At 40.7% G+C, this 24345-nt stretch overlaps 2 protein-coding genes across 4 annotated transcripts; one reads left to right on the top strand and one right to left on the bottom strand.

Annotated features, from left to right (window-relative positions):
• Positions 1–1309: 1309 nt before the first annotated feature.
• cant1b (calcium activated nucleotidase 1b) lies at positions 1310–12263 on the top strand. 3 transcript variants are annotated; one of them, XM_037764860.1, is made up of 5 exons: positions 1310–1578; positions 8875–9471; positions 9569–9709; positions 10017–10220; positions 11059–12263. In XM_037764860.1, exons 2-5 carry the CDS (start codon positions 8934–8936, stop codon positions 11427–11429), a joined length of 1254 nt encoding a protein of 417 aa, XP_037620788.1. In that variant the 5' UTR covers positions 1310–1578; positions 8875–8933; the 3' UTR covers positions 11430–12263. The 3 variants fall into 3 exon arrangements, with proteins under 3 accessions (XP_037620788.1, XP_037620789.1, XP_037620790.1); XM_037764861.1 differs by lacking the exon at positions 1310–1578 and adding an exon at positions 1721–1839; XM_037764862.1 differs by lacking the exon at positions 1310–1578 and adding an exon at positions 1988–2009.
• On the bottom strand, positions 12264–23874 carry ogal (O-GlcNAcase like). Its single transcript, XM_037764859.1, has 17 exons — positions 23588–23874; positions 22891–22942; positions 21559–21656; positions 20326–20456; positions 19869–20040; positions 19005–19103; positions 18756–18895; positions 18514–18658; positions 16496–16594; positions 16152–16414; positions 15882–16056; positions 14840–14925; positions 14641–14733; positions 14465–14553; positions 14258–14378; positions 14049–14178; positions 12264–12777 (listed from the first exon to the last, which is right to left on the bottom strand). The coding sequence occupies exons 1-17, from the start codon at positions 23658–23660 to the stop codon at positions 12641–12643; spliced, it is 2103 nt and encodes a 700-aa protein (XP_037620787.1). The 5' UTR covers positions 23661–23874; the 3' UTR covers positions 12264–12640.
• Positions 23875–24345: the final 471 nt, after the last annotated feature.

The following is a 24345-nucleotide window of genomic DNA, read 5'->3' as shown; positions in this document are numbered from 1 at the left end:
ATTTATTAATCGTATTTGCTCCAATTCTATGCATTGCTGCTTTAAGTCAAGGCAGATCTTGTGACCTTGTCTCAAAATCAAGTTTTAAGATCTTTATTTTAGTTGATACTTGGCTCACATGGTGCATATTCCCAAATAAAGTTGTATTTAATCAAATTACGACAGACTGACACAGAAAACCATGGTCAGTGTGTTTCTAGGTGTCTGGGCAAGCAGTTGCCAGTTTATTCGGTACCTACATGTAGCTAAATAGACAGTCTTCAAGGTCCCATATCATGCTCATTTTCAGGTTCATACTTGCATTTTATGTTTCTAATAGAACATGTTTACATGCTGTAATGTTAAAAAAAAACGTAATTTTTCTCATACTTTCTGCTTGAATATACCTGTATTCACCCTCTGTCTGAAACGCTCCGTTTTAGTGCATTTTAACAGAATTGAAACAGAATTGCAACAGAATTGCAACAGAATTGCAACAGAATTGCGTTGCCTGGCAACAGTTTGGGTCCATGTTTACTTCCTGTCTGCTGATGTCCTTAACATACACTGCAACCAGGAATAAACTGGGACACATTTAGAATATTTATGTTTAAAACTGTGTAATGGTCTAAATATTGTATATTTGTGACATCACAAATGGACAGAAATCCTAACGGCTTGTTTCAAACGCATTTTTTAAAACGATTTTTAAAAATGGAAATTAGTAACTGTTTATTGTTTACATTTTCATTTTAATTTATCATTGTTGTAGGTCTATGGTACAACGCTACAACGGGGTATTAGGGTCACATTGAGGGAAAAAAAAAAAAATCTGAGATTCCGAGAATAAAGTCATAATATAACGAGAATAAAGTCATAACTTCATGAGAAAAAAAGTTGTAATATTATGAGAATAAAGTCATAAGTTTAAGAGAAAAAAGTCGTAATATGAGAATAAAGTCATAATATTATAAAGTAGTAATTTTACGAGTTATTTTCTTTTTTCTCGTAAAGTTATGACTTTATTCTCGTAATATTACGACTTTATTCTTGTAATATTATGACTTTATTCTCTAAATCTCAGACATTGCACTTGGGCCCTCACTGCATTAGACTTACATACTATATACTTAGACTATAAACTGTGTTACCTTCATCACAATGCTCAAATGTTTTGCGGCTCCAGACAGAATTTATTTTTTTAAATGTCTCTTTTGATAGTAAAGGTTGCTGACCCCTGCTTTAGAGGGTCAACAGTCACCCTGTTGATCCGGCCATGGCCACCAGCTAGAGGGCTCCTTTCCTGTCCCTATCAGTCAAAGATCACACTCCTAATCATTTTCTTTATTTAGTGTAGTCAACACTAAATCATTATTAGTCACAGGGAGCGGTTAAACATGTTCTAACCATCAGTAGTTGTGTGTTTACTGGGTCAGTCAGTGTGAGGAGGTGACCGTTGACGACACCAGTTGAGCTGTTGAGTCTCCACAGGAGGAGCCAGTTAGTCACCGACAGACTGCTACATTATAACAGACATTACAGACATAACAGACCATCAGACATGGCACGCCGGTCGGGCTCGGAGACCTTCAGCACCAGGTAAGCCCTGAGGGTTTAGAAGTCACGAAAGGACGCCCTGATATAAAGCTTTTAACTCCGTTCAGCGTCTTGAGTCCGCTGACTTATAAGCTGTCTGGAGATAATACTGACGTTAGCATGGCTGAGGCTAATGCTAGCTCCAGCGGCTAGCTGACGTTAGCTTCATGCTAACTGTGTAAATGGATCCGGTGTGTTGCGTAAACTAACGGCTGGCTAACTTTAAACTAACCGACGCGTGTGTTATTCCTAAGCACGGCGACAGTAAGTCAGTGTACGTTTGTGTGACTTAAAATAGTTTAAAGTGTTTTTGTTTTAACATTTTGTTCACTTTAGTGGAAGCCGGTCAAAGTTAACAAGTGTTGCCTCTGTGTGGTGCTTCATACTGACTGGTCGTGTGCTTCTGCCTGCGTGGCTGCCTGTAACACAGACAGGTAACAGTAGGGTCAACGAGCTGTACCTATCAAAGTAGAAAGGTTTCTGCAGCTGTGATGGACAAGAACTAATGAAATGATGACAAGAACTAGTGAAATGGGGACAAGAACTAATGAAATGATGACAAGAACTAGTGAAATGAAGACAAGAACTAGTGAAATGATGACAAGAACTAGTGAAATGAAGACAAGAACTAGTGAAATGGGGACAAGAACTAGTGAAATGAAGACAAGAACTAGTGAAGTTGGGACAAGAACTAGTGAAATGATAAGAACTAGTGAAATGATGACAAGAACTAGTGAAATGAAGACAAGAACTAGTGAAATGATGACAAGAACTAGTGAAAAATGAAGACAAGAACTAGTGAAATGAAGACAAGAACTAGTGAAATGATGACAAGAACTAGTGAAATGATGACAAGAACTAGTGAAATGGGTACAAGAACTACTGAAATGAAGACAAGAACTAGTGAAATGAAGACAAGAACTAATGAAATGATGACAAGAACTAGTGAAATGAAGACAAGAACTAGTGAAATGATGACAAGAACTAGTGAAATGAAGACAAGAACTAGTGAAGTTGGGACAAGAACTAGTGAAATGATAAGAACTAGTGAAATGATGACAAGAACTAGTGAAATGAAGACAAGAACTAGTGAAATGATGACAAGAACTAGTGAAAAATGAAGACAAGAACTAGTGAAATGAAGACAAGAACTAGTGAAATGATGACAAGAACTAGTGAAATGATGACAAGAACTAGTGAAATGGGTACAAGAACTACTGAAATGAAGACAAGAACTAGTGAAATGGGGACAAGAACTAGTGAAATGGGTACAAGAACTAGTGAAATAAAGACAAGAACTAGTGAAATAAAGACAAGAACTAGTGAAATGGGGACAAGAACTACTGAAATGGGTACAAGAACTACTGAAATGAAGACAAGAACTAGTGAAATGGGGACAAGAACTAGTGAAATGAAGACAAGAACTAGTGAAATGGGGAAAAGAACTAGTGAAATGAAGACAAGAACTAGTGAAGTTGGGACAAGAACTAGTGAAGACAAGAACTAGTGAAATGATGACAAGAACTAGTGAAATGAAGACAAGAACTAGTGAAATGGGGACAAGAACTAGTGCTTGTGTTTCCTTTTTAGTCACCTCAAAAGGTACAATAGTGGAAAAAGTCTTCAAGATTCAAGATGTTTATTGTCACGCCTGTTATACAGGTACAATCGTGTGAAATGCTTTTTGCTGGGAAGCTCCATTAAAAATGATAAGTTATATTACAATTATAAAAGGAAATACTTTGTACAAGGGCATATTAATAACATATACATATCAGGATGTATGAATGTACATATATAAGAAATACTTTGTACAAGGCATATTAAGAACATATACATTAAGAACATATACAGTATAAACAGTAGAAGATATATTTTTGTGTGAGAAGGTGTCATATGAAACTGTTGTTACTCTATGCTGATGGTGATGTAACCTGAGTAATTACTCAACTACCTGTTTGTCTGCATCTGTTGCATCTTCTTTTACTGTCAAATGAGTTACCATCTGGTAAAGGTAAAAAAGGTTTCTGGAGGTCAGACTAAACCAACAGAAGACACAAACATTTACACTATGGTGGTTTTACCTGTTTAACCATCCAGGTGGATTTGGCTCAAGCTGATATCTGTGTCGAATAAAATACATAAATGCGATAAGATAAGTGAAGATAAGATAAGATAAGATATTCCTTTATTAGTCCCGCAGTGGGGAAATTTGCAGTGTACAGCAGCAAAGGGGATAGTGCAAAAAACAAGATGCATCAGCTAACACGGTAAAAAAAGAGCTAAACAAAGTGTAACAAAATATGAACCATTTCATATTCATCATATAAACAGACTATTAACAAAATTGTGATAAGATAAGATGAACCTTTATTAATCCCCGGGGGGAAATACAGGTGTCAAAGAAGCAAAGCGCAGGTACCGGTGTACAAAAAGATTATAAAACAATAAATAGAAATACAGAATATATATAGTGAATGGACATAGCGTGTACCGTCCATCAGTCAATAAAAATTGTAGTGTACAATAAATAGATGTAATATGTGCAGTCTATAAAATGGTATATGGGATGTAGTGTAAAGTAAGTTTAAAGTTTAAAGTGCACCAGTGGTTAGAAGAGGTGGTTGCAGGTAGTGCAGATAGTCCAGATAGTGCGTGTTTTAAGTTCAAGGTAGTCCAGATAGTCCAGATAGTTTTCATGTGGGGGTCAGCCTTGGTTGTGGAGCCTGATGGCTACCAGCATGAAGGACTGACCCAGGCGCTTTGTGTTGTGCCGAGGGGGGATGAGTCTATGACTGAAGGATTTCCTCATCAATAGACATTGGAGCATCTCTCTCAATACATCTGGTAAATAACAGATATACAAAACGTTTTCACATTTACAAAGCTGGAACCTGCCGATAGTAGCTTGATGAAATGGATCAATAACTAATAAAAAATGGGAAAGTAAACAATTCCTGTTTATTGAACTCCAGAACTGGTGCTAAGGTCAAGAAGTAACTAAAGTCAGACACTAAGCTTTAAAAACTGTGAATCACACACATCTGGAAGCGTGTGCTGTCTATGTTGTGACCTTAAATGCCACAGTGGGCATGAAACACAATGGAGACTTGGATATTTTTAAACCATCTAGGGGGATTTGGCTCGTGTATTGTGTGTTGGTATCCAACCACACGTAAAATGTGTTCAGTCCTCATTGAAAGGACACCTTTGACTATTAAAACTGGTTTTGAAACTCTTTGTTCAAGATTCAATGTGCTCAACACTAATCAGTTATTGCTGACCGAGCCTTATTCTTTCTTCATCCCATTTTTATTCACACACGCTACACCTCTACAGGTTTGGTTTCAACCTGTTCTTCCACTTGACCTTATTATTATAATTTTTAGTGAAGCATGACTTTCCGTCTTGAGTCTGCGTGAAGGGGTAGAAACTTGAGATTGAGAGTGTAATGGAGAGAAAAGGAGGAGGCTTTGTGAGATAGAGATCAGTTATTCATGTGGGAGAGAGGGCCGAAGGGACGTGGAGTTTATTATGGGATGCGTGCGAAAGGGAACAGCATGATGGTTACAGCGTGTTCGGGGGAGAAGAGGCGAAGAACGGGTGAATAATTGAATTCTTCATACAGCGAGGCAGTGTTTGGGTCTGTGCTGTATAGGGATGGGAAATAGGGGCCATGCATACAATAGTGACAATAAGGGCATTATTTGTTGGCGGGGGTTTGCCAAGTTGACATGTCTATATGTGTGTGTGTGTGTGTGTGTGCGTGTGTGTTAAAGAGCTCTTGTCGAGAAGTATGAACTTGTTTAGAGAGCAGCTGAAGAGGCAGAGGGGAAAAGTAATGGTTACCAGCTTTATGGGAAGTAAGATTATGTGGTGGTATTCAGTAATACCAATAGCCTCTTGGTAAATATTTCTACAAACTAGTTACACCCATATTTTTCAGACTAGACTCATTAAAGCAGACAGTTTGCTTAGGCTGAAATTGCTCTTTCACAGAGACAAACATTTAATTGACGCTGTTGTGACATTTATTTTGGGTTGCTAAATGAGATGATTTATCTGTTTAACTACATAAGTGCCCTGCTAATTCAGTCCCTCCTAGATGTTGCTTCAGCTCTACCACAAAATTGTGTAATTTACAGTTGCATTGTCCTCCTCTGCTCAAGATCCTGTTAATTTTGAAGCTGAATGTGTTGCCGAGCTAGCTTCATGTACCATTATGCTTTAATTAGGGATACAGCAATCCGAGTTTTTCAGTCCCGATACCGATAGCGATACTTGGGCTTTGGGTATCAGTTGATACCGAGTACCGATCCGATACCAGTGTTTAATTAATAAGCTGTATGTCTCACTGTGTGGAAGTGACTGGGATCATTCTGTTAGGTGTAAGACAACATCAGGCTTGACTTAAACATTGATTTCCTAACTTTGTAAAACAAAATTTGACCAATAAATACATAAATATACATTTATTTAATTGTTCTTTACTATTAAAATAATACATTTTACACCAGCAGCTTAGTAAACCATTGTCACCGATATCCAATCCAGCCATTTTAATCAGTATCGGCCCGGTATACAATCCGGTATTGGTGCATCCCTAGCTTCAATCATACATTTCAATCTCAAGCAATCATTCGTAATTGCTAGTAAATTGGCTAACTTTTTCAGGAAATGACTGCAGGAATAAAGGCCTGTGGTACAAGAAAAATATCTAATAAACTTAAGCGGTGTTGGTTCTTGTTTTGGGAGGTAATGTTTGAGATGTGTTTTAAAGACAAGAGAGAAGCCTGTCAGATATGATAATATTGGCCAGTTATTACTATACTCTGATTTAAACAGGGATAAACCACATTATATGACTCAGTGCAGAAGGAGTTGACCTCAACCTTTATTTACTATACTTGTTGGTTGCCCTTGACAACAGAAAGGTCAAGGGTCACCGTGGCACTCTTGTTCTCACAAAACAAGCACGCCTCTCGTATTTCAGCGGGCAGGGTGTCTGTTGGCATCTCATTCCAGCCCTATACCCGTTTGTGAAACTTCAAATAATTGATTTGTAACTCAAATAAAAGGAGACAATGGCTCATTATGACCAATTCAGAGTTCACTCGTTAGTACATCCATGTGAGTTAAGTCTGTGGATCCTATGGTCTTCTGCACATGGTCAGCGCAGTTTAAGATGTGGACGTCACAGGTATTAAACTTGTTTTCCTGGCTTCAAGCTGTAGATTAGTTGTTTATGACATTTACGTGTACTACCAACAGAAGCCACGAGAGGTGTCAAACTGATGCTACTACACAGCAGAATTATAGGAAAAGATGATCATCAGGTACATTTTGTATCTGCAAATTATTTCCAAATAATTCTCCCAGGAACTGAGGAAAACGGCCTTGTTGACAGTGCATTTTAGCTAGTGAGATTTAGGGATTTCACTGAGTCCACAGAGGAACAGGGTGTCCCCCATAGGACCAGATCCTTACGCATCTCGTCACGTGATCAATGTAGTTAGTAGATGAGGGTCTAAACAACAGTCACACTCATTAAACGTGTGAAATTGGGCTTCCCTGAAGGTTAATGTTTTATTTAAGTTATAAGTGTATGATTCATTTTAATGATGTTAGTGGAGGTGGTGTTTATTTTGTGCGAGGTGGCCCGCCTCTGCAACAAAACACTGCAGGAAACCCTGAATCCTTCTGTCCAAGTGAAAACATGAAAACACTAAAATAAAGTGTTTTTAGAGCTGCAACAATTAATCGATTAGTTGTCAACTATTAAATTAATTGCCAACTATTTTGATATTCAATTAATCAGTCAAAAGTCTCTGATTCCAGCTTGTTAAATGTGAATATTTTCTAGTTTATTTACTCTTCCATGACAGTAAACTGAATATCTTTGAGTTTTGGACAAAACAAGACATTTCAGGACGTCGTCTTGGGCTTTGGGAAACACTGATCACCATTTTTCACTATTTTCTGACATTTTATAGACCTAACGACTAATTGATTAATCGAGAAACTAATCGACAGATTAATCGACATGCAAATAATGGTTAGTTGCAGCCCTAACTGTTTTTCCCACACGGCACTAGTGATACGGTGTTCCAGTTTACATACAAATATCTTTGGGGCTCTGAACGAAGAAATAATCTGACGTTAATACCAGAACAGAGTGAGGTTAGTGATTCGCTTGTCATCCTGAGGAAGTAGGACGTGCCAGCCACCTACTCAGTGTGCATATTAGAGGTTCTGTCTGAACAGTACAACAAAGCTTTGTTGTGAACAAAGAACAGTAGGAACTCCTCTCCCATTTTCATTCTTTCATCTTCCCCAGCTATTGTTTTCACTGTTTTTTATTTTTTTTTTATTTGAACTTTATACAGATTTTTGATGAAATTAACAATACATAGTAGTTACAAATAGTGTTTTTATTCTTGTCAGTTGCAAACGATGGCAGGTCATTCTATACAGTACCATTTAATAAATATTAGACAATTGACATGTGATTTGAATACCTAAAGAAATAATGAGTTAATTAAAGCAAACTTTGTAAGTTTAAAACTATTTAATAAAAAATACAGATATATAAATTTTTTTTCTTTCTTTTTTTTTTTTTTTTACAATTTTTGCAATTGCTCTTTCTCCTCTTTGTCAGTTTTTGTTACCTTTTATATTTTGTGCCATAACACATCCTCCATCTAGGGGTGTAAGGATACATCGATCTGGATCGATATATCGATTCAATAATCAACGATCCAATATCATTGTTGCAAAGTGAAAACATTGATACATATTATCATCTTTAAGATCCATCCATTATCTGTAACCGCTTATCCTATTCAGGATAGAGAAGATACGCCTTTTATTTTGAAATTCCTAACTGATAAAAAAACATTTGTACTTAAACATGAGAAATGTGGAACTTTATAGTGAACAATAGGAAGTATATTTGTATTCTTTTTTATTAAAAAGCAAATATTTCTTTCATTTAAATTTAATTTTTAATTTAAATTTAGTAATTAAATTAAATAATTTAGTTGTTTTTTGTGAGTTAATATAAATGCAACTGATTGTGTTAAATATATATAAAATAATATGATAGTCTCATATTGAGATCAATATTTATATAAATATCATTGAATCAGATTGAAATCATCGTGGCAGACTGTGATTTCAGCAAATATCGTAACGTATTGTTCAAAGAATCAATATATAATATCTTATTGTAATTCAATTTGTGATTTACACCCCTACCTCCATCATACCTCTGATGTGCCTCTCTATGCTCAATCCCAGGCTATAGTGGTCATCACACCCAGTCCACGCCTGACCGTGAGGATGGACACGATACGTCCATGACCTCCTTTGGTGTTGCCGTCCGAGGCCTCCCCCTGGCCTTGGCGTCCATGACGCAAGCTACCACCTCAGACTCCCGCTTCCACCCTAAATGGCGGGCGATCACTGTGGCGACCCTGCTGGCTTTAGTGCTCATGTTATACCTGCACCGGACAGTAGGGGACAGAGACACTACTACCAGAGGATACTACCGCAACCGGGTTCACGGTTTGCAAATGCACAGCGAGGGTGAGGATGACATCTTCAGGGACGCTAACAGACAAACTGCACGGAGCCTCTCTCGCCACCAGAGAAAGGAAAAACCGTACAATGACACATACCCGTTAAGTCGGCCAGAGAAGACCAAGCACGGCATCCGCTACCGTATCGGTGTGATTGCGGATCTGGACACAGCGTCGCGTAGCTCGAAAGATCAGACGTGGTTCAGCTACATGAAAAGAGGTCACCTGACTGTTTCAGACAGCGCTGACAGACTGGAGGTGGAGTGGGATGCTGAGACTGTCACACTGGAGAGTCATCTGGCTGAGAAAGGACGAGGTAGAGCGATACACACACTGATCTCTACTCACTATGTTTGTGTTCTCACATCAGTATGTTGGTTTACTTAATGCTTGATTGACTCACTGTGCTGCAGGTATGGAGCTGTCTGAGCTGGTGGCGTTCAACGGTCACCTGTACAGTGTGGACGACCGTACAGGCGTGGTGTATAGGATCGAGGGCAACCAGGCTGTCCCCTGGGTTATATTACCTGACGGTGACGGCTCAGTTTCCAAAGGTCAGTCTCCAAAAGGCGTCTTACCTCTATCCATTGGGTACATGTAGGTCCTCTGAGCAAAATTTCTCAAAATGTTATTGAACGTTCTTATTTCCTTCAACAACACAACTTTTTTGCACTCAAAAAGTAGTCCAAAGACAGCCATGTGCAGCCTTTCTTAGATCGTTTTGATGTGTGTCGTGCACTATAGTTGGAACATCAGTAGAAAACAATTGGCAACACAAAAACAACTTTGGAGAGGTTGGCAGTCATTTTAAGAGTCTCACATGTCTTCTCACACACCAGTCCTTCCTTGTTTTGTGTGCAGGATTCAAGGCAGAGTGGCTGGCAGTGAAGGATGAGCACCTGTACGTTGGCGGCCTGGGGAAAGAATGGACCACGACCACTGGAGTAGTCGTCAACAACCACCCAGAGTGGGTGAAAGTTGTAGGCTACCACGGTGATGTGCAGCATGAGAACTGGGTGCCGTACTACAATGCTCTGCGGAGCGCAACAGGGATACATCCACCAGGTTCGGACTTTTTTTTCTGGTTCCTTTTCTTTATTAGGCTGTCAATCGATTAAAATATTTGATCGCGATCTGTTCAAAATGTAACTTAAAGGGAGATTTGTCAAGTATATACACAAAATATATATATACAAAGAAATTAGTGGCGTTAAAACTAATTTCAGTTAATGCTTTATTATCGCGTTAACTTTGACAGCCCTACTTCTTTATAGTCCTATCCACATACAACCATTACTGAATTGGTATCTCATCTTTTCATTGGCACCAAGGGCATAGTTTGGGTTCAGATGTCCTTAATCCAAAAATAAATAAATACAACCTGAAGTAAATTGCTGTTTTCCGATTGCACAAACAGTATTTAAAATCACATTTAGTTTCATTGGAAGGTAATGTTGTAATTGCCCCTTTTTAATAACACACACCCTCTCCCCACACTGTGATTGATGTCTGATTGATGTTCAATTCTAGCATCATTTTAGGAGAAATTAAACTGTAGATGACATTATTTTTTTAGTAATGTGTATAGTCTTCCTCTTAAGCTGCATACAGCCTCACCAACCTCCACCAATAAGCAGGTAGGGCAGCTTGCATGTAGCCTGAGAGGGAAAGGGAAGAAAAAGCTGCCTTATTAAATAAAGCTTTTGCTGCGAGTGCAGGGTTTGCTGACCCAGATGAGCAAATAAACTTTTTTATGACCTCCAAGCTCCTCCAATCTGGATTTGGCTGCTGGACAGTTAGGACACCTTTTAAGAGATTTTATATAGAAAAGTAGAAATTGCACTTATGATTGGCGCTCACATTTATAAGCAATCTCCCTTCTACAACTCTCCTTGTCCTATAGGCTACCTTATCCATGAATCGGCAGCGTGGAGTGAGCGTCTCCAGCGCTGGTTCTTCCTCCCTCGCCGCGCCAGTCACGAGCACTACGAAGAGACCGCAGACGAGCGGCGCGCCACCAACCTCCTCCTGTCCTGCCCCGCAGATTTCAGCCACATGACGGTGCGGCACGTCGGCCCGCTCAACCCGACCCACGGCTTCTCCTCGTTTAAATTTGTCCCGGACACGGACGATCAGATCATTCTGGCCCTGAAATCAGAAGAGGACGCGGGCAGGATCGCCACCTACATCATTGCATTTACGCTGGACGGTCGGGTGTTGATGCCCGAGACAAAGATAGGGAATGTGAAGTTTGAAGGGCTGGAGTTCATTTGAAAAGGGCGGCGCCGAAGGTCTGCAGGGATCCTCCATGGTTTGACGCCTGAGAAGTGGACTGTATACATGCAACACTGTTGTTTTGAGTCCTTTAAATTACATTCCCCTCCCAGTTCTACTGTGCAATAATATTGTATGACCCCAAATTTATATATTTCATAATTATATGATAATTGAGAGGAGCAAGAGAAGGTAGAAGGGCAGGAGAATGCAATACCACCACCACAATTAAGTGTCACCAACAATTTACCCATTCATTTTTTTGAGTGACCAGTTTGGGCGGCCCATCTGTGAGTAGCTACACACACCAGTCGCACAGAAATCGTCACCAGCCGGTCACCACCCAATAAGATTTTTAATGCTTTTATAATTAGACACTATTGATCTTAGCTGTCAGTCTATCAAACAGCAGGTGATGTGGATCTCCTCTCCTGCAGCCAAACTCTGCTGGTCAGACACTCAGGGGAACAAACAGGATGAAAGATCTTAAGGAAAAGAAACAAATGTCCTTAAAATTACTTGAAATATAACAAGCATACTCATTTCTTTGTGTTTTATCTTACCTGTTCAGACACACTGAAGTCTCTGTTGTTACATGTATGTTAATGTAATGGGTATGCATATCAACTTTCTGATTTACATGTGATCAGTTTTTCTGAGCAGGTCCACCTCAAATGTTTCTCACATGCGTTAATAAACTGAATATCATCAGCTTCTCAAGCCAGACAACAAATGAAGCACCAGCTATTTAATTTAAACAGTAATTATTACACTATTCATATATTAATTTTGTATCCTCTCAAAATGCAATTAAAAGATCTTTTCTTGTTTGAATGTTTTGTACCTTGTCTTTAATGGGTCTGCCACCAACCGTGAAGATGCAACATTATGTTAACATTTGTTAAAACAAACAGATTTATCCAAAAAATAATCATTATACATTTAAAATGTTGTCTACAAAATCAGTATTATTGCATTACACTTTTCATCACTACACAGTACTTTGTTGCGCACATTTCATTAAACATTTCATTGACTGATGTTACAACTTTGCAGGAGAACGTTGGCACTAAACTAAATTTCACAAATAATGATATAACTGATCAAAAATAACGACGGATTTCAGTTTGACATGCTGCAAAGTTAGCAATTATTCCGTTTTATCTCCAAAACATTTCAAACCTGAGGAAAATCCTTGTGATTCATCTTGTTCACAGGCTTGTTCCCATGGCGAGGATGTCCTGAGGTAGACCGGCCATTTGAATGGGTTTGAAGGAGCCCAGTTTAGTGTAAAAGTCGAGCATCCTCCGATCGCTCTGCCTCAACTCACAGAACGCTCCTCTGGAACCTTAAAAGTTATGGAAAAAGGAAACCAAGATGGTGTTTGAGAGTTAATATTTATTTCTGAAGTCCTAGAAAAGGATGAGGATTGTGTTTTAAAATGGAATTGATAGATAGAAAGTCATGCAGCGTCAGTGATGCAAAGCTCCCAAAACCAGCCAATAAAAACAGCTGCAGTGCCTGCAGATTTAAAACTGCTCTTAAAGGGATAGTTTGGGTGTTTTGAAGTGGGGTTGTATGAGGTACTTATCCATAGTCAGTGTATTACCTACAGTAGATGACGGTTGGCACGCCTCCAGTTTGGAGAAGCAGACAGGAGTTACCTCACGGAAGCAAAGCAATGTACTGCTGTGGACGGGGCAGACAGCAAAACGTATTTTAGCCACCTAAAAGAAAGGCCCACCTAAAAAAATCTGTCAGTTTGTGTAAGTGTACACTAAATTTAGAATATTTTTACTGGTTTACCTTACTGTGAGACAGCTATACAGTCTGTTTCTGAAGGGGGAACAGAAGCCGTTATCTATGCTCTCGCCAAAGCCACCAGACTCCATTGAAAAAAAACAGTGATTTTACTGAGGCAGCTGTAGACCAGCAAATCCTGTGTTCTTCCAGGTAAAATACTGTTGTTTTTCTTCAATGGAGTCTGGTGGCTTTGGCCAGAGCATAGATGACAGCAAGGTAGAAAATATTCTAAATATAGCGTACACTTAAACTGATATTGACTTTTTCAGGTGAGCCTTTCTTTTAGGTGGCTAAAATATGTTTTGCTGCCGGCCCCGTCCACAGCACTGTATTGCTTTGCTCCGGTGTCGGTGCTCCTGTCTGCTTCTCCAAACTGGGGGCATGCCGACGGTCATCTACTGTAGGTAATACACTGACTATAAATAAGAACCTCATATAACCCCACTTCAAAACACCCGAACTAGCCCTTTAAGCATATTTTCTGCTGAACGCTGGTAAGAGTAGAGGGGTCACATCGCTCAGTGCCATCATATGTCCTTTAGGTACTTTGGAGAGGGAAAGAGGATCTTCTTACCTGGATTGTATTTCTAAAAATAAAAAAAATTAAGCTCTCAGCTGGCACTGGTATTAAAATTGCAGGAATCATAAATTAATTTGCCTGGAAACATCATCATGTCTACAGCTGCAGGAATAAACTGATGCTGCTGTTGTGACAATGACTGAACAGCTCCTCCCTGTGGAGAATATGCAGCCTGTTAAACCTGAGTTTGTGAATTGGTTGTGGGCCAGTTCCATGAGTACAAGGCCTTGACCTACCGCTGCTCCTGATGGAGGACAACAGCCGACCAATCATGCGCTTGGCTGGAGAGGGATCAGTGACCCGGGGCAGCACTTGTATGGTAACCAGGGAGGGGAAGTCCTCCAACACTGGATCACTTACTGCCCTCTGGAGGTATGAGATAAAACACAAGTAATGCATCTTCATCTTGAATTCTGAAAAACGACTAGATGTTGCGTTCGATCACCTGAATCTTCGCTGCGGCTGGTTTGGCGTCGGTGAGTGCCAGGGCGTAACCACACACCCCGATGTCATCCTCCAGGACGAGAGCACACTGAGGGGACGGGGAGATCTCACCTGATGACAGGCTGCAGCGGGACAGAGGGAATGTTACTGTAAGACTCAGGTATGAAAGTACGAATACTCCAGAGAGAGAAATCTGACTCTTTCTTACCTGTCACCAATAAGCGGAGGCTGCATCATCAAGGGGACTTTGCCCTCTCCTGCGCTCTGCATCTCCCTGAAAATCCTTTGAACCTCCAACTAGTGCAGAAAACAAAATAGTGTAACATCACTGCTGAATTTTAACAAAAAAATGTATCACTTTGTCTGCAGAGCTGGCATCCTAACCTTGTCCTCGGGGCAGTGCGGCCGTATGTTGTAAACCGCCGTCATGGGAGGATGTCTGAACAGGTCCCTGTTTCCGTGGCAAGGCAGCATTCTCTGTAAGTACAAACATACAGATACAGACAAAATAGTAGATTCAATATGACCTATGTGAAAAATGATAAAATATGTCACTGTCTTTGGACATCACTAGTTAATTTACCTGGAACTCCCCAGAGAGGCCTCCTCTGAAGTCCCAGGGTTCAGGTTCGTCGTTCATCAGCTGGGCTGAGGGTCGACCCTGCCCTCCTATGGAAAGTAAACACAACATAACATGATGCTTAGGTTCACTTTTATGGATTAAATTTGCTATAAATGTGGTTAAAGATAACCTAAACTTAAACTTTATTAGATTGTCATATACATACAGGTACATACATGAAACTTGACCTCTGCATTTAACCCATCCTTAGGGTGCAGCAGTGGGCTGCTCCTAAGCGCCCAGGGAGCAATTTGGGGTTCAACAGACTGTATCCCTTAAGGCCCAGAAAACACCAACCTGACAGCAAAGAACTAGCGGCAATGAAGGCGGACTGTTGTGTCGTCTCACGTCGCCTTTGTCTTGGCCGACAAGTTTCATTTGAACACACTGCAAAGACTACAGTCAGCAGCCAGTTAGCATGTATGTTCTGCGCATGCGTGAGAGGGAATAACTCTTCCAACCAGCATGTAGCGGTAGACTGTATTCATCATTCAAAAAGAGGAAACCGGAAGACCAAGGACGGCAGATATACAGGCTGTTGTTATGAAACGTACATAAAATAAAGCGGCATTTGCTGACCATTTCACTCCACTCTAACTCGCCACTTAGCTTCATTCCAGATGACCATGTCGCTGTGATAATATCCGTGTATTGGAATGATCAGATGAGATGAAGATTAAAAATGAGAAGAGCCTTCTGTGTTTTTCCTCTCGACTTTACCCGGCTTGTTTTCCTCACTTCTGTCTTGTTCACTGATTCGTTTAAGCTGAACAGCCAATCAGAGTGATTTCTCTCACCGATGCGCTCCGCCGCCAATTCAACATGCTGAATTGGTCGGAAAATCCTTCGACACGTACAGACTAGAGCCGACGGTGCGGGACACACCACAACAACTAGGCCGACAGACGCTCACCGACAGCCCGGAACTGGCCGACGTGTGTCAGGGCCTTTACAAGCCGGACTGTGCGTTTGGATCATCATTAGAAGATTCAGATTTTCTCACCGAGTGTTTTCACGTAGGATCGAGCCAGACCGACCCCGCTCTTGATGTCACATATGTAGTTGTAGAGGTCATACAGGATGCTGCGGTTCGGGGCGTTCGACAGACGATTGAACATCTGCACCACCGCTTCGCACATGTCATCAAACTGCTGCGCTCTTGAGCGCCACTCCGCAGTCTGAAAAAAAACAGTGTTTAAGCATGAATTTACAGCACAGATTATTCACAACATCTGCTTTTGAAAAACAAAAAAGTCGAAATACGCAACACTACCTTGTCTGTCTCTGAAGTGGCGGCCCAACTGTTGTTCTTGAGCCAGTCAAGCTCCTGCAGCATGGTCCTGGCAGTCAGGCCGTATTCGTACGGCAGGTAGAAGAGGTCCGACAGCAGCTTCAGGTCCTCCAGGGTCAGGGGCTCTGCTGTGTACAGCGGGTTCTCTCCAGGTCCAGGAGTGTAGGAGCTCTCTCCCACGTCTGTCTGCATGGGCTCTTCATCCGACGACTCCTTCTTGAGACGAGCAGGAGGACGACGAGGGCCTGGAAGGACGAGGAGGGCGATGACGCTATTTGTTTTTTAATATCATTAAACAGTTTGAGTGTTCTTTCGTGACTCTCTACCTCCAGGTTGATCGGTGCTCTGAAACTCCTGCAGCCAGTCGGTGAGGGCCAGGATCAGGGCTTTCTGGGGGCTGTAGCCAGCGTCCTGCTCTTCATCGCCTGGTGAGACAATGCACAGAAACCACACTTCAAATACATCATATATTTTCAGGCTTCTATAACTATTATCCATCTGATTGTTACACTATTCTCACATTTCCGTGTTTCATCGCCTCTCGACAAACTGTGTTTTATGTCTCAAGAAAAGTCTGAAGTTTGAATGCACTTAGCAACTGAGCTCCTAAAAGATAAGGGCCCAATTCCAAACCACCCCCTACACCCTCTCCCTACCTACTTCCACTCCGTTTACGCGTTCACGTGGAGGGTCCGCCATATTAAGTGCCATCCCAAACCAATCACTAGGGAGTGGAAGTTGGTTGTAAAACCCTCCAACAGCGAGCCTGCATGGATGCCGACGACTTAACCAGCCGCCCTTACTGATGATGTGCAACGCCGTTTTGCTTTCGTCATGGAAGATGCTCCAATGTCAGTTTTGTGCGACTACCGGTACAAACATTTACTCGTAAACTGCTCAAACTAAAATAGACATACACTTTATTCTACTTTATTGTCATACAGACGTTAATCAACTTAAAGTAAATAGATTGTATTTAGAATCAAATGCACCGGTAGACATGTACATAAAGTGTATATTATTTATACATATATATACAACATATATTTATTATTTTTACCCCTGTCAGCAGTTTTAACCCCGTAATTTATTATATCTTCAACTGTGCACTACTGACTTAACAGGACAAAAATGTAGTGCAATAATTCAGCTGTGCAACAATTTGGTTTACTCCGGCATTAACACTGCATTTATTTATACAGTACATTTAAACTAATATTCTTATATATTTATATCACTACACACTTAATGATAGATCCTATTTTTCAGCTTTATTATTTGCACTGTTGTTATACATATTTGTTATTTATTTATATTTTCTTCAAATTCTCTAGGCTATGTTTATATTTATATTTATATTCTAGACTGGGAGTAAAGCATAACTCAATTAAGATCAATTAAGTATTTCTGATTCTGATATTTATTTACTTCCTTGCCGGAGGGAGGGAAGTTCGTCCCGAAGCGGCCGCTGTATTGATACCCTACACCTTAAAGAAGGAGCTTCATTGAGCTGTGAGTGTGACTACAAACGGAGTTCACTCCATCACAGAGTGGGAGTGGGGACGGATTGGAATTGGGCCAAGCTGTGCCACTATTTTCTAAACATTTCCAACAGCCACTGGTCTCTGTTCAGGTTAGTACTGTGTACAAAAAACTACTTTAGCTCAGACTTGAAACCTGCATGAGCTAGATGGAAGGTTTTCAGCTACACAATCTTGTTTCGTTGATGCATATAAATGATTGTGGGAAGATCTTATCTGTTAGAAAGTGTTTCATGTCTGCCATCATCCTGATGAGCTGAGAGAGGAGCCACAGGCTGCTGTTCAGAGACAACTAGGCTGCACAGGTGAGCTCAATCTGCACACAATCAGTGCTCCTATAACTAGGAGGGGAGGAGGAAGAACATTCCTCTGTTTGACCTGCTACCAGCCAGACCTGTTACCCTGTCTTCATCTAGTGCGTCTAAAATGAGTTATTCTTTCAGGTTTATCGCTTTGATGATGTCACTTTATGACTGACCATGTTTACCTGGAATGTTGTTTGTGTTTTAATATTATCTGGCTTTGAGTCGATAATTCTGATTATGATGAGTAAATACATGTGCAATGCTGTTTATGTCATGCATCTCCCTCTATCTTGTGTTTTTGAAACACAAGATAGTAGTAGGACCTCCAGACCTCCGCGGCTCCTTCCCCTCAATCACTATAAACAGTTACACTGCCGTATTGTAAAAGCAGAGTCGAATTAGAGCTGGAATATCCTGCGTATGTGCCAAAGCTGATGAATGCAATAAAAGGCAGCACAGCGAGCGTTATTTTATTTATAAGAGAAAATAGACACTCACCCATTTCCACATCCCTCTGTCCTCCATCAGCGGTTGCTTTGCACCACGTGGCCAAGGTGTGGATGGCCACAAAGTTTGGGAAGAACTCACAGTTGGGATTGGTGAGCACTCCTCCCAGTTTGGGAATGAGCTCAGTGGGACGATCCTAACGGGGGAAAGATTGTGTTAATCATTTCCGGATACAGATCAGCCTGGAGCTTATACACACACAAATTATAAATGCAATCTTGTAAAAAATGTACCTTAAAGGGGCCTAGGAAAATCCTTTGGGGGTCGTAGTCGTTTGCGTGGATATTGTCCCAGATGACTGGCGCCCTCTTCAGGACGGAGGACACCTCTTCTATGGACTCCACAGAGATTTTGTGGGATACCACTTTGGGACCTAAATAACACATAACAATAGGAGAGGAAAAAAATGTGTTGTAAAACTGTACATTTGGCTACTTCTGTGGAGGTTCAGTGAGATTCTGGGTCAGTCAGCGCTGCCTCACCAGTCCACAGTATGTCGATACCCGGCAGCAGCTTCTCTCCCACAGTGTGCAGGTAAGACGACTGGGACACACTGGGAGTGCAGAATGCAGCGCAATAATCTGGAGTTACAGGGTCAGAACAAGTGGGAATGATGTAAAACAGTGACCAAAGAAGAGTTTATTATGTAATTCTTATGATTTTACAGGGCAAACAAGCTCTGGGCCCAAATTATGTGAAATTGAATAGTTGTAAGTCAAAAGTCTAGGTCTAACGATAACTTATAAAAGTTAAGTCAGATATAGGCATAGTTTTAAATATTAATATCTATTTACAGACTGTGTGGGCTTAAAATGCACAAGAAGTTTAATTCTTCTTTACAGTAATTCACCACATAAGCAGGCAGGCAAACTCATTAAAATATGCAATATTTATGATCAGTGTATATGATGGAATAGAGGCAGCAGAACATGCCCCCGGACCCTCTCTAAGCTGGCTACTGTTTCCCACTGGCTGGCTACTCCAGATCTTTGTGGAAAGCCCAGTTCATCCCACTGGAGTATACCATTTTGTAACGCCTCTTGTTGAAGGGATTTATCAGGTTTCCTCTCTTAAATCTTCCTCACTTTGCGGCTTTAGTGATTTTAGGGAGTGGCACGGTTGGTCGGGAGCACGAAGATGGGTGGTGTGTGTGTGTGTGTGTGTGTGTGTGTGTGTGCCGGTCTGGGCCAAAATGTCAGGGCGGATATTTTTTGTCCCAGTCCAGCTCTGTGTATCACACAAGCTTGAAACTCCCCAGGCTGTGTTCAACGGGACTAAATAATATGTGAAAGAAACAAACTGCAGTGTGCTCGTTCTTTTAGTAGCAGTTTTAGGCACTGCCTGACCTGTCGGACAGAAGAGGAAGGTGTCTGGGTCTCCCAGGTGCTGGTAAACCGCATTAGTGATGGCCACCTGAGCGTGGGCGAAGGAGCTGAAGGCCTGCTTATCAGCTGGACACATCTCCCTGTCGATGTCGTCAAAGAGTAAAGAGAAGGACCTGCAGCCAAACTGCTTCACCTGAGGCAGAGAGAGGATCTTAAGATCATTTTATTTTTCAGAATCCCGACAAAGTAAATTTCCTTTTTGGATTAAACCACCAGGAATTAAACCCACTACCTGCAGCAGTGACGGCACCATCAGTTGCACGTTGACCTACTTGCAGTCAGTCTATCAAGCGCCTCTATTTTATCATGTTTCACATAAAGTAATATGATGTGCAAAACAACCCCCCAGAGAGCCATAAAGATGAGATTAAATTATCTCTCGTGCTCCACCCTTCATCTCTGCATAACAAGTCCTAACCTGATCCAGTTTCCTCTTCAGGGCGGCGACGTCTTTGGGGCTAGAGAACGTGATGTCCAGGCCTGGAGAGATTGCATAGACGAACTCCACGTCGTGCTGTTTAGCTGCTGATATCAGGGCGACGAGTTGTTCTGGGAAAAGAATGAGATGAGAAAAGAAACCTAAAATATACTGTCCTCCCAGTTACAGAAATATCCTAAATAATAGCTGTTCGACAAGTTCCCAGTTTGAATTGATAGGCATGAACCAAGAACAACCATTAGGACTGAAATTTATGCAAAGGGTACAAGTATAACAGTATTTGATGGCCCAAAGTCCACTGACGGTATCTGTTTTGATGTACACTTGGAGACATGATAGTTTTAATGGGTCAATCATTACTGCACTTCAGTGGGCAACATTATTGATAAGATGCACCCAATGAACAAAGGAGAGGCTCCAAACCGAGCAATTAAACAATAATGTATCTCAGGAGATAACGATGACTCAGCACGGGACTTTGGTATGACATAGATACAACATGAGAGACACCTATAGTTTAAAAAGAACCACATCCCTTTGTGTTTTTACCTGTTTTGTTTCACTTTGTGAATGAGGATGATTCATGTACTTAGGATTTGAATACAGATTCAGTTAATGATATTTTTAGTTTCAGTTAAGTTAGTTTAGTTTTAGTTAATCTTCCAGGAAGATTAGAGATCGTTAGCACGTTTTTTTTTTACTTGCGCGTGGGTCACTACGCCACAATAGCGTATGTAAGATATTTTCAAATTTAAGGCTCTAAATGAAAAGTAATATAAACTTTTAAAATATATATATATATAAATAATAAAGAGGCCCTATTATGCATATTTTTAGATGCATACTTGTTTTTAGGGTTTCTACTAGAACAAAAACACTTTATTTTTCTCATACCAGCTGTGCTGCAGCACCTCTTTTCACTCTCCGTCTGAAACGCTCCGTTTGTTAAATTCAGAAATATCTTCCATGGGATATGAATGCATGAGGGAGCAGGACTCTATCCCAGATGAAAATATTGATGCCCAGGTAGCAACTGTCAGAAATAGTGGTGGTCCACATCAACTAATTCAGAATATCTGAACAGGTCTAATCAAAGAGAAAGTGATTAATTATCCTGCTCAGAGGCTGCTGTTTGACAGTCCTGTATGTTTTTGGTTATTTGGTAGTCGGATCATGAGATTTGAGGAGGACACGTGAAGGGGTGAAACTCACCTGCCTCCTCTGCGGAGTACAGGTCCCTCCAGTACATCCTGTGTTTGTAGTCATCCTTGGGGGCGTACAGGTATGTGTTCAAACCCCACTTCTGTTCTCTGTGAAACGCCAGCAAAAAACAATCGCATCAAGTATTCTGTCAGTTGTTATATGATGAGAAATGATTGTGAGCACACAGTGGATCATTGTGCATTTTAAGGGTCTTGAAAGTGAAAATGAAACTCATCAGGAGACAAAAAGTGTTTGTACAGTGTGGTTAACCTCTCCCTTGTACACAGGAGTACAGTTCTTTATACTCCTACTAATAAATGATTGAATATGGCTTTCATTTTTGCATTGTGCCTATATAGACGTACACCGATCAGCCATAACATTAAGACCACTGACAGGTGAAGTGAATAACATTGCGTAAGGATGTGAGCAACTTTGACAAGGGCCAAATTGTGATGGTTAGACGACTGGGTCAGAGCATCTCCAAAACTGCAGCTCTTGTGGGATGTTCCCGGTCTGCAGTGGTCAGGACCTACCAAAAGTGGTCCAAGGAAGGAAAACCGGTGAACCGGTGACGGGGTCAAACCCAAGGCTCATTGATGCACGTGGGAAGCGAAGGCTGGCCCGTGTTGTCCGATCCAACAGAAGAGCTACTGGAGCTCAAATTGCTGAAAAAGTTAATGCTGGTTCCGATAGAAAGGTGTCAGAACACACAGGGCATCGCAGTTTGTTGCGTATGGGGCTGCGTAGCCGCAGACCGGTGAGAGTACCCATGCTGTCCTAATGTTATGGCTGATCGGTGTATAAATTGATGTAGTTGCTGTCCATTATAGATTGAGGTATGTCCATCTTTCATGGTGGGAAGCGCCTTCGAATGGACTAAATACACACAGACCCCTTTACAGACATGCCCACTTTATGATAATCACATGCAGTTTGGGGCAAGTAATAGTCAAGTCAGCACACTGACACACTGACAGCTGTTGTTGCCTGTTGGGCTGCAGTTTGCCATGTTATGATTTGAGCATATTTTTTATGCTAAATGCAGTACCTGTGAGGGTTTCTGGACAGTATTTGTCATTGTTTTGTGTTGTTAATTGATTTCCAATAATAAATACATGCATACATTTGCATAAAGCAAACATATTTGTCCACTCCCATGTTGATAAGAGTATTAAATACTTGACAAATCTCCCTTTTAAGGTACATTTTGAACAGATAAAAAATGTGTGATTCATTTGCGATTAACTATGGACAATCATGCGATTAAATAATTTAATCGATTTGACAGCCCTAGTTCCTGCACTTCTTCAGTGTTAGTTGTAGTCAGAGGCCACATACCGTTTAAACAGCTCTGTTCTCTGCTCCATAGTCCACGGTCGCCCATAAAAACCTGCATCAAGCAAAGGTCAAGTTTATGCACCAAATGTGTCACCTTATTACCAGAAGTGATCAATACATGATTTATGTATTTCTACACAATACTGTGCATCTGAAGTTCATCATGTTAGCTTATCGCAGCCTAATTTGGATGTTTACATCTTGATTGGAGAGCTGTTACTACAGCTGGATTAACACTGGTGGTCGAGAAAAAATATATATTACTACAGTGGATTAGTGATAAGAAACCCTCTGTTCAAGGCTGGCGTAAAGTCATATTTGAGATGGTCCCTTTGGAATATCTTACAAATATTCTACATGTCAAAGTAGATCAGTTCTACAATATCTGGCAGCCCTATCTGAATTATATTGGACCTGATCTCTCCATTATCTCACAAGGAGTCTCTTGAACATGAACTCATATATCCTGTGACTTCCCTGCACTAAGGACTATTTCCTATCACCTCCTATATACATTTTTTGATCTGAGCTGTACCAGTGTTTGTTTGTTTGTTTGTTGTTGTTGTTGTTGTTGTTGTTTTAATTATTATTCTTATTGTGTTTGTGAAAATAAGAAAACCCAATAAACATATTATAAGAAAAATAAAAAAAAAACACTAGGGGTCCAGTTTGTCTATACTGGTCCCAGTCTGCTCACCTTCCACTACTCCACTGATGAACCTGTTGGTCCCAGTGTGGGCTCGCTCCTTGGCTCTTCCTGGTGTCGACATGATTGGATTTAGTCTCTTCCTCAGTCTCAGTCTCTCCTAATGCTCACACAGCAGCTGCAGCACTGACACACTCTGCAGCCTGTTTGTCACTCATAGGTTTTAATTTGATTGCACCAGACGGTGATGCTTTCATGGTCTAAAGTCTGAAGTTGTAAATACTGTGAGCGAATAAAAGAAAACACAGCTCTGGTTTTGTGATGACTGAAGTACACCTCAGCAGCAGACAGGCGCGCACTGTACGCTCTACGTCTTAAAGGGCCAGTGTCTCTGTTTCTTAAAGGGACAGTTCACCTGAAAACACGAAGGGGGCAGTCAAAATAACAATGATCTGATATTTTCAGGTGGAATTTCCTTTCATTCTCACTGTGTGATATCATTTTCCACTTGTGCAATTTTGTTAATAGTCTGTTTATTGTCAATACTGTATATACTGCTCCTATTTTTATACTTCCTTCTATTTAAATGGTTCATATTTTGTTACACTTGGTTTCGCTCTTTTTTTACTGTGTTAGCTGATGCATCTTGTTTTTTGCACTATCCCCTTTGCTGCTGTACACTGCAAATTTCCCCACTAATAAAGTAATATCTTATCTTATCTTATCTTATCTTAAAATAACACTTTGAATTTCAGAGCTCTGCTGCATTTGTCCAGCTTGTAGTGTTGTTGAGGATAATCCGTTGATGA

This window comes from Sebastes umbrosus, chromosome 3 (genome assembly GCF_015220745.1).
Source record: "Sebastes umbrosus isolate fSebUmb1 chromosome 3, fSebUmb1.pri, whole genome shotgun sequence".
Classification (NCBI taxonomy): domain Eukaryota; kingdom Metazoa; phylum Chordata; class Actinopteri; order Perciformes; family Sebastidae; genus Sebastes; species Sebastes umbrosus.
Note: the sequence above shows the minus strand (reverse complement) of the source record. Positions and strands in the feature narration are given on the sequence as shown.

Bases quoted from the DNA above. Each gene is read 5' to 3' on its own strand.
- cant1b (XM_037764860.1), top strand. From the start codon at position 8,934: ATGACCTCCTTTGGTGTTGCCGTCCGAGGCCTCCCCCTGGCCTTGGCG. The intron at 9,472-9,568 runs GTAGAGCGATAC...ACTGTGCTGCAG, and splicing joins TCTGGCTGAGAAAGGACGAG to GTATGGAGCTGTCTGAGCTG. The intron at 10,221-11,058 runs GTTCGGACTTTT...CTTGTCCTATAG, and splicing joins AACAGGGATACATCCACCAG to GCTACCTTATCCATGAATCG.
- ogal (XM_037764859.1), bottom strand. From the start codon at position 23,660: ATGTCGACACCAGGAAGAGCCAAGGAGCGAGCCCACACTGGGACCAAC. The intron at 14,926-15,881 runs GTGAGAAAATCT...TACTTTCCATAG, and splicing joins ATCCTACGTGAAAACACTCG to GAGGGCAGGGTCGACCCTCA. The intron at 14,734-14,839 runs GTAAATTAACTA...TTGTACTTACAG, and splicing joins GCCTCTCTGGGGAGTTCCAG to AGAATGCTGCCTTGCCACGG.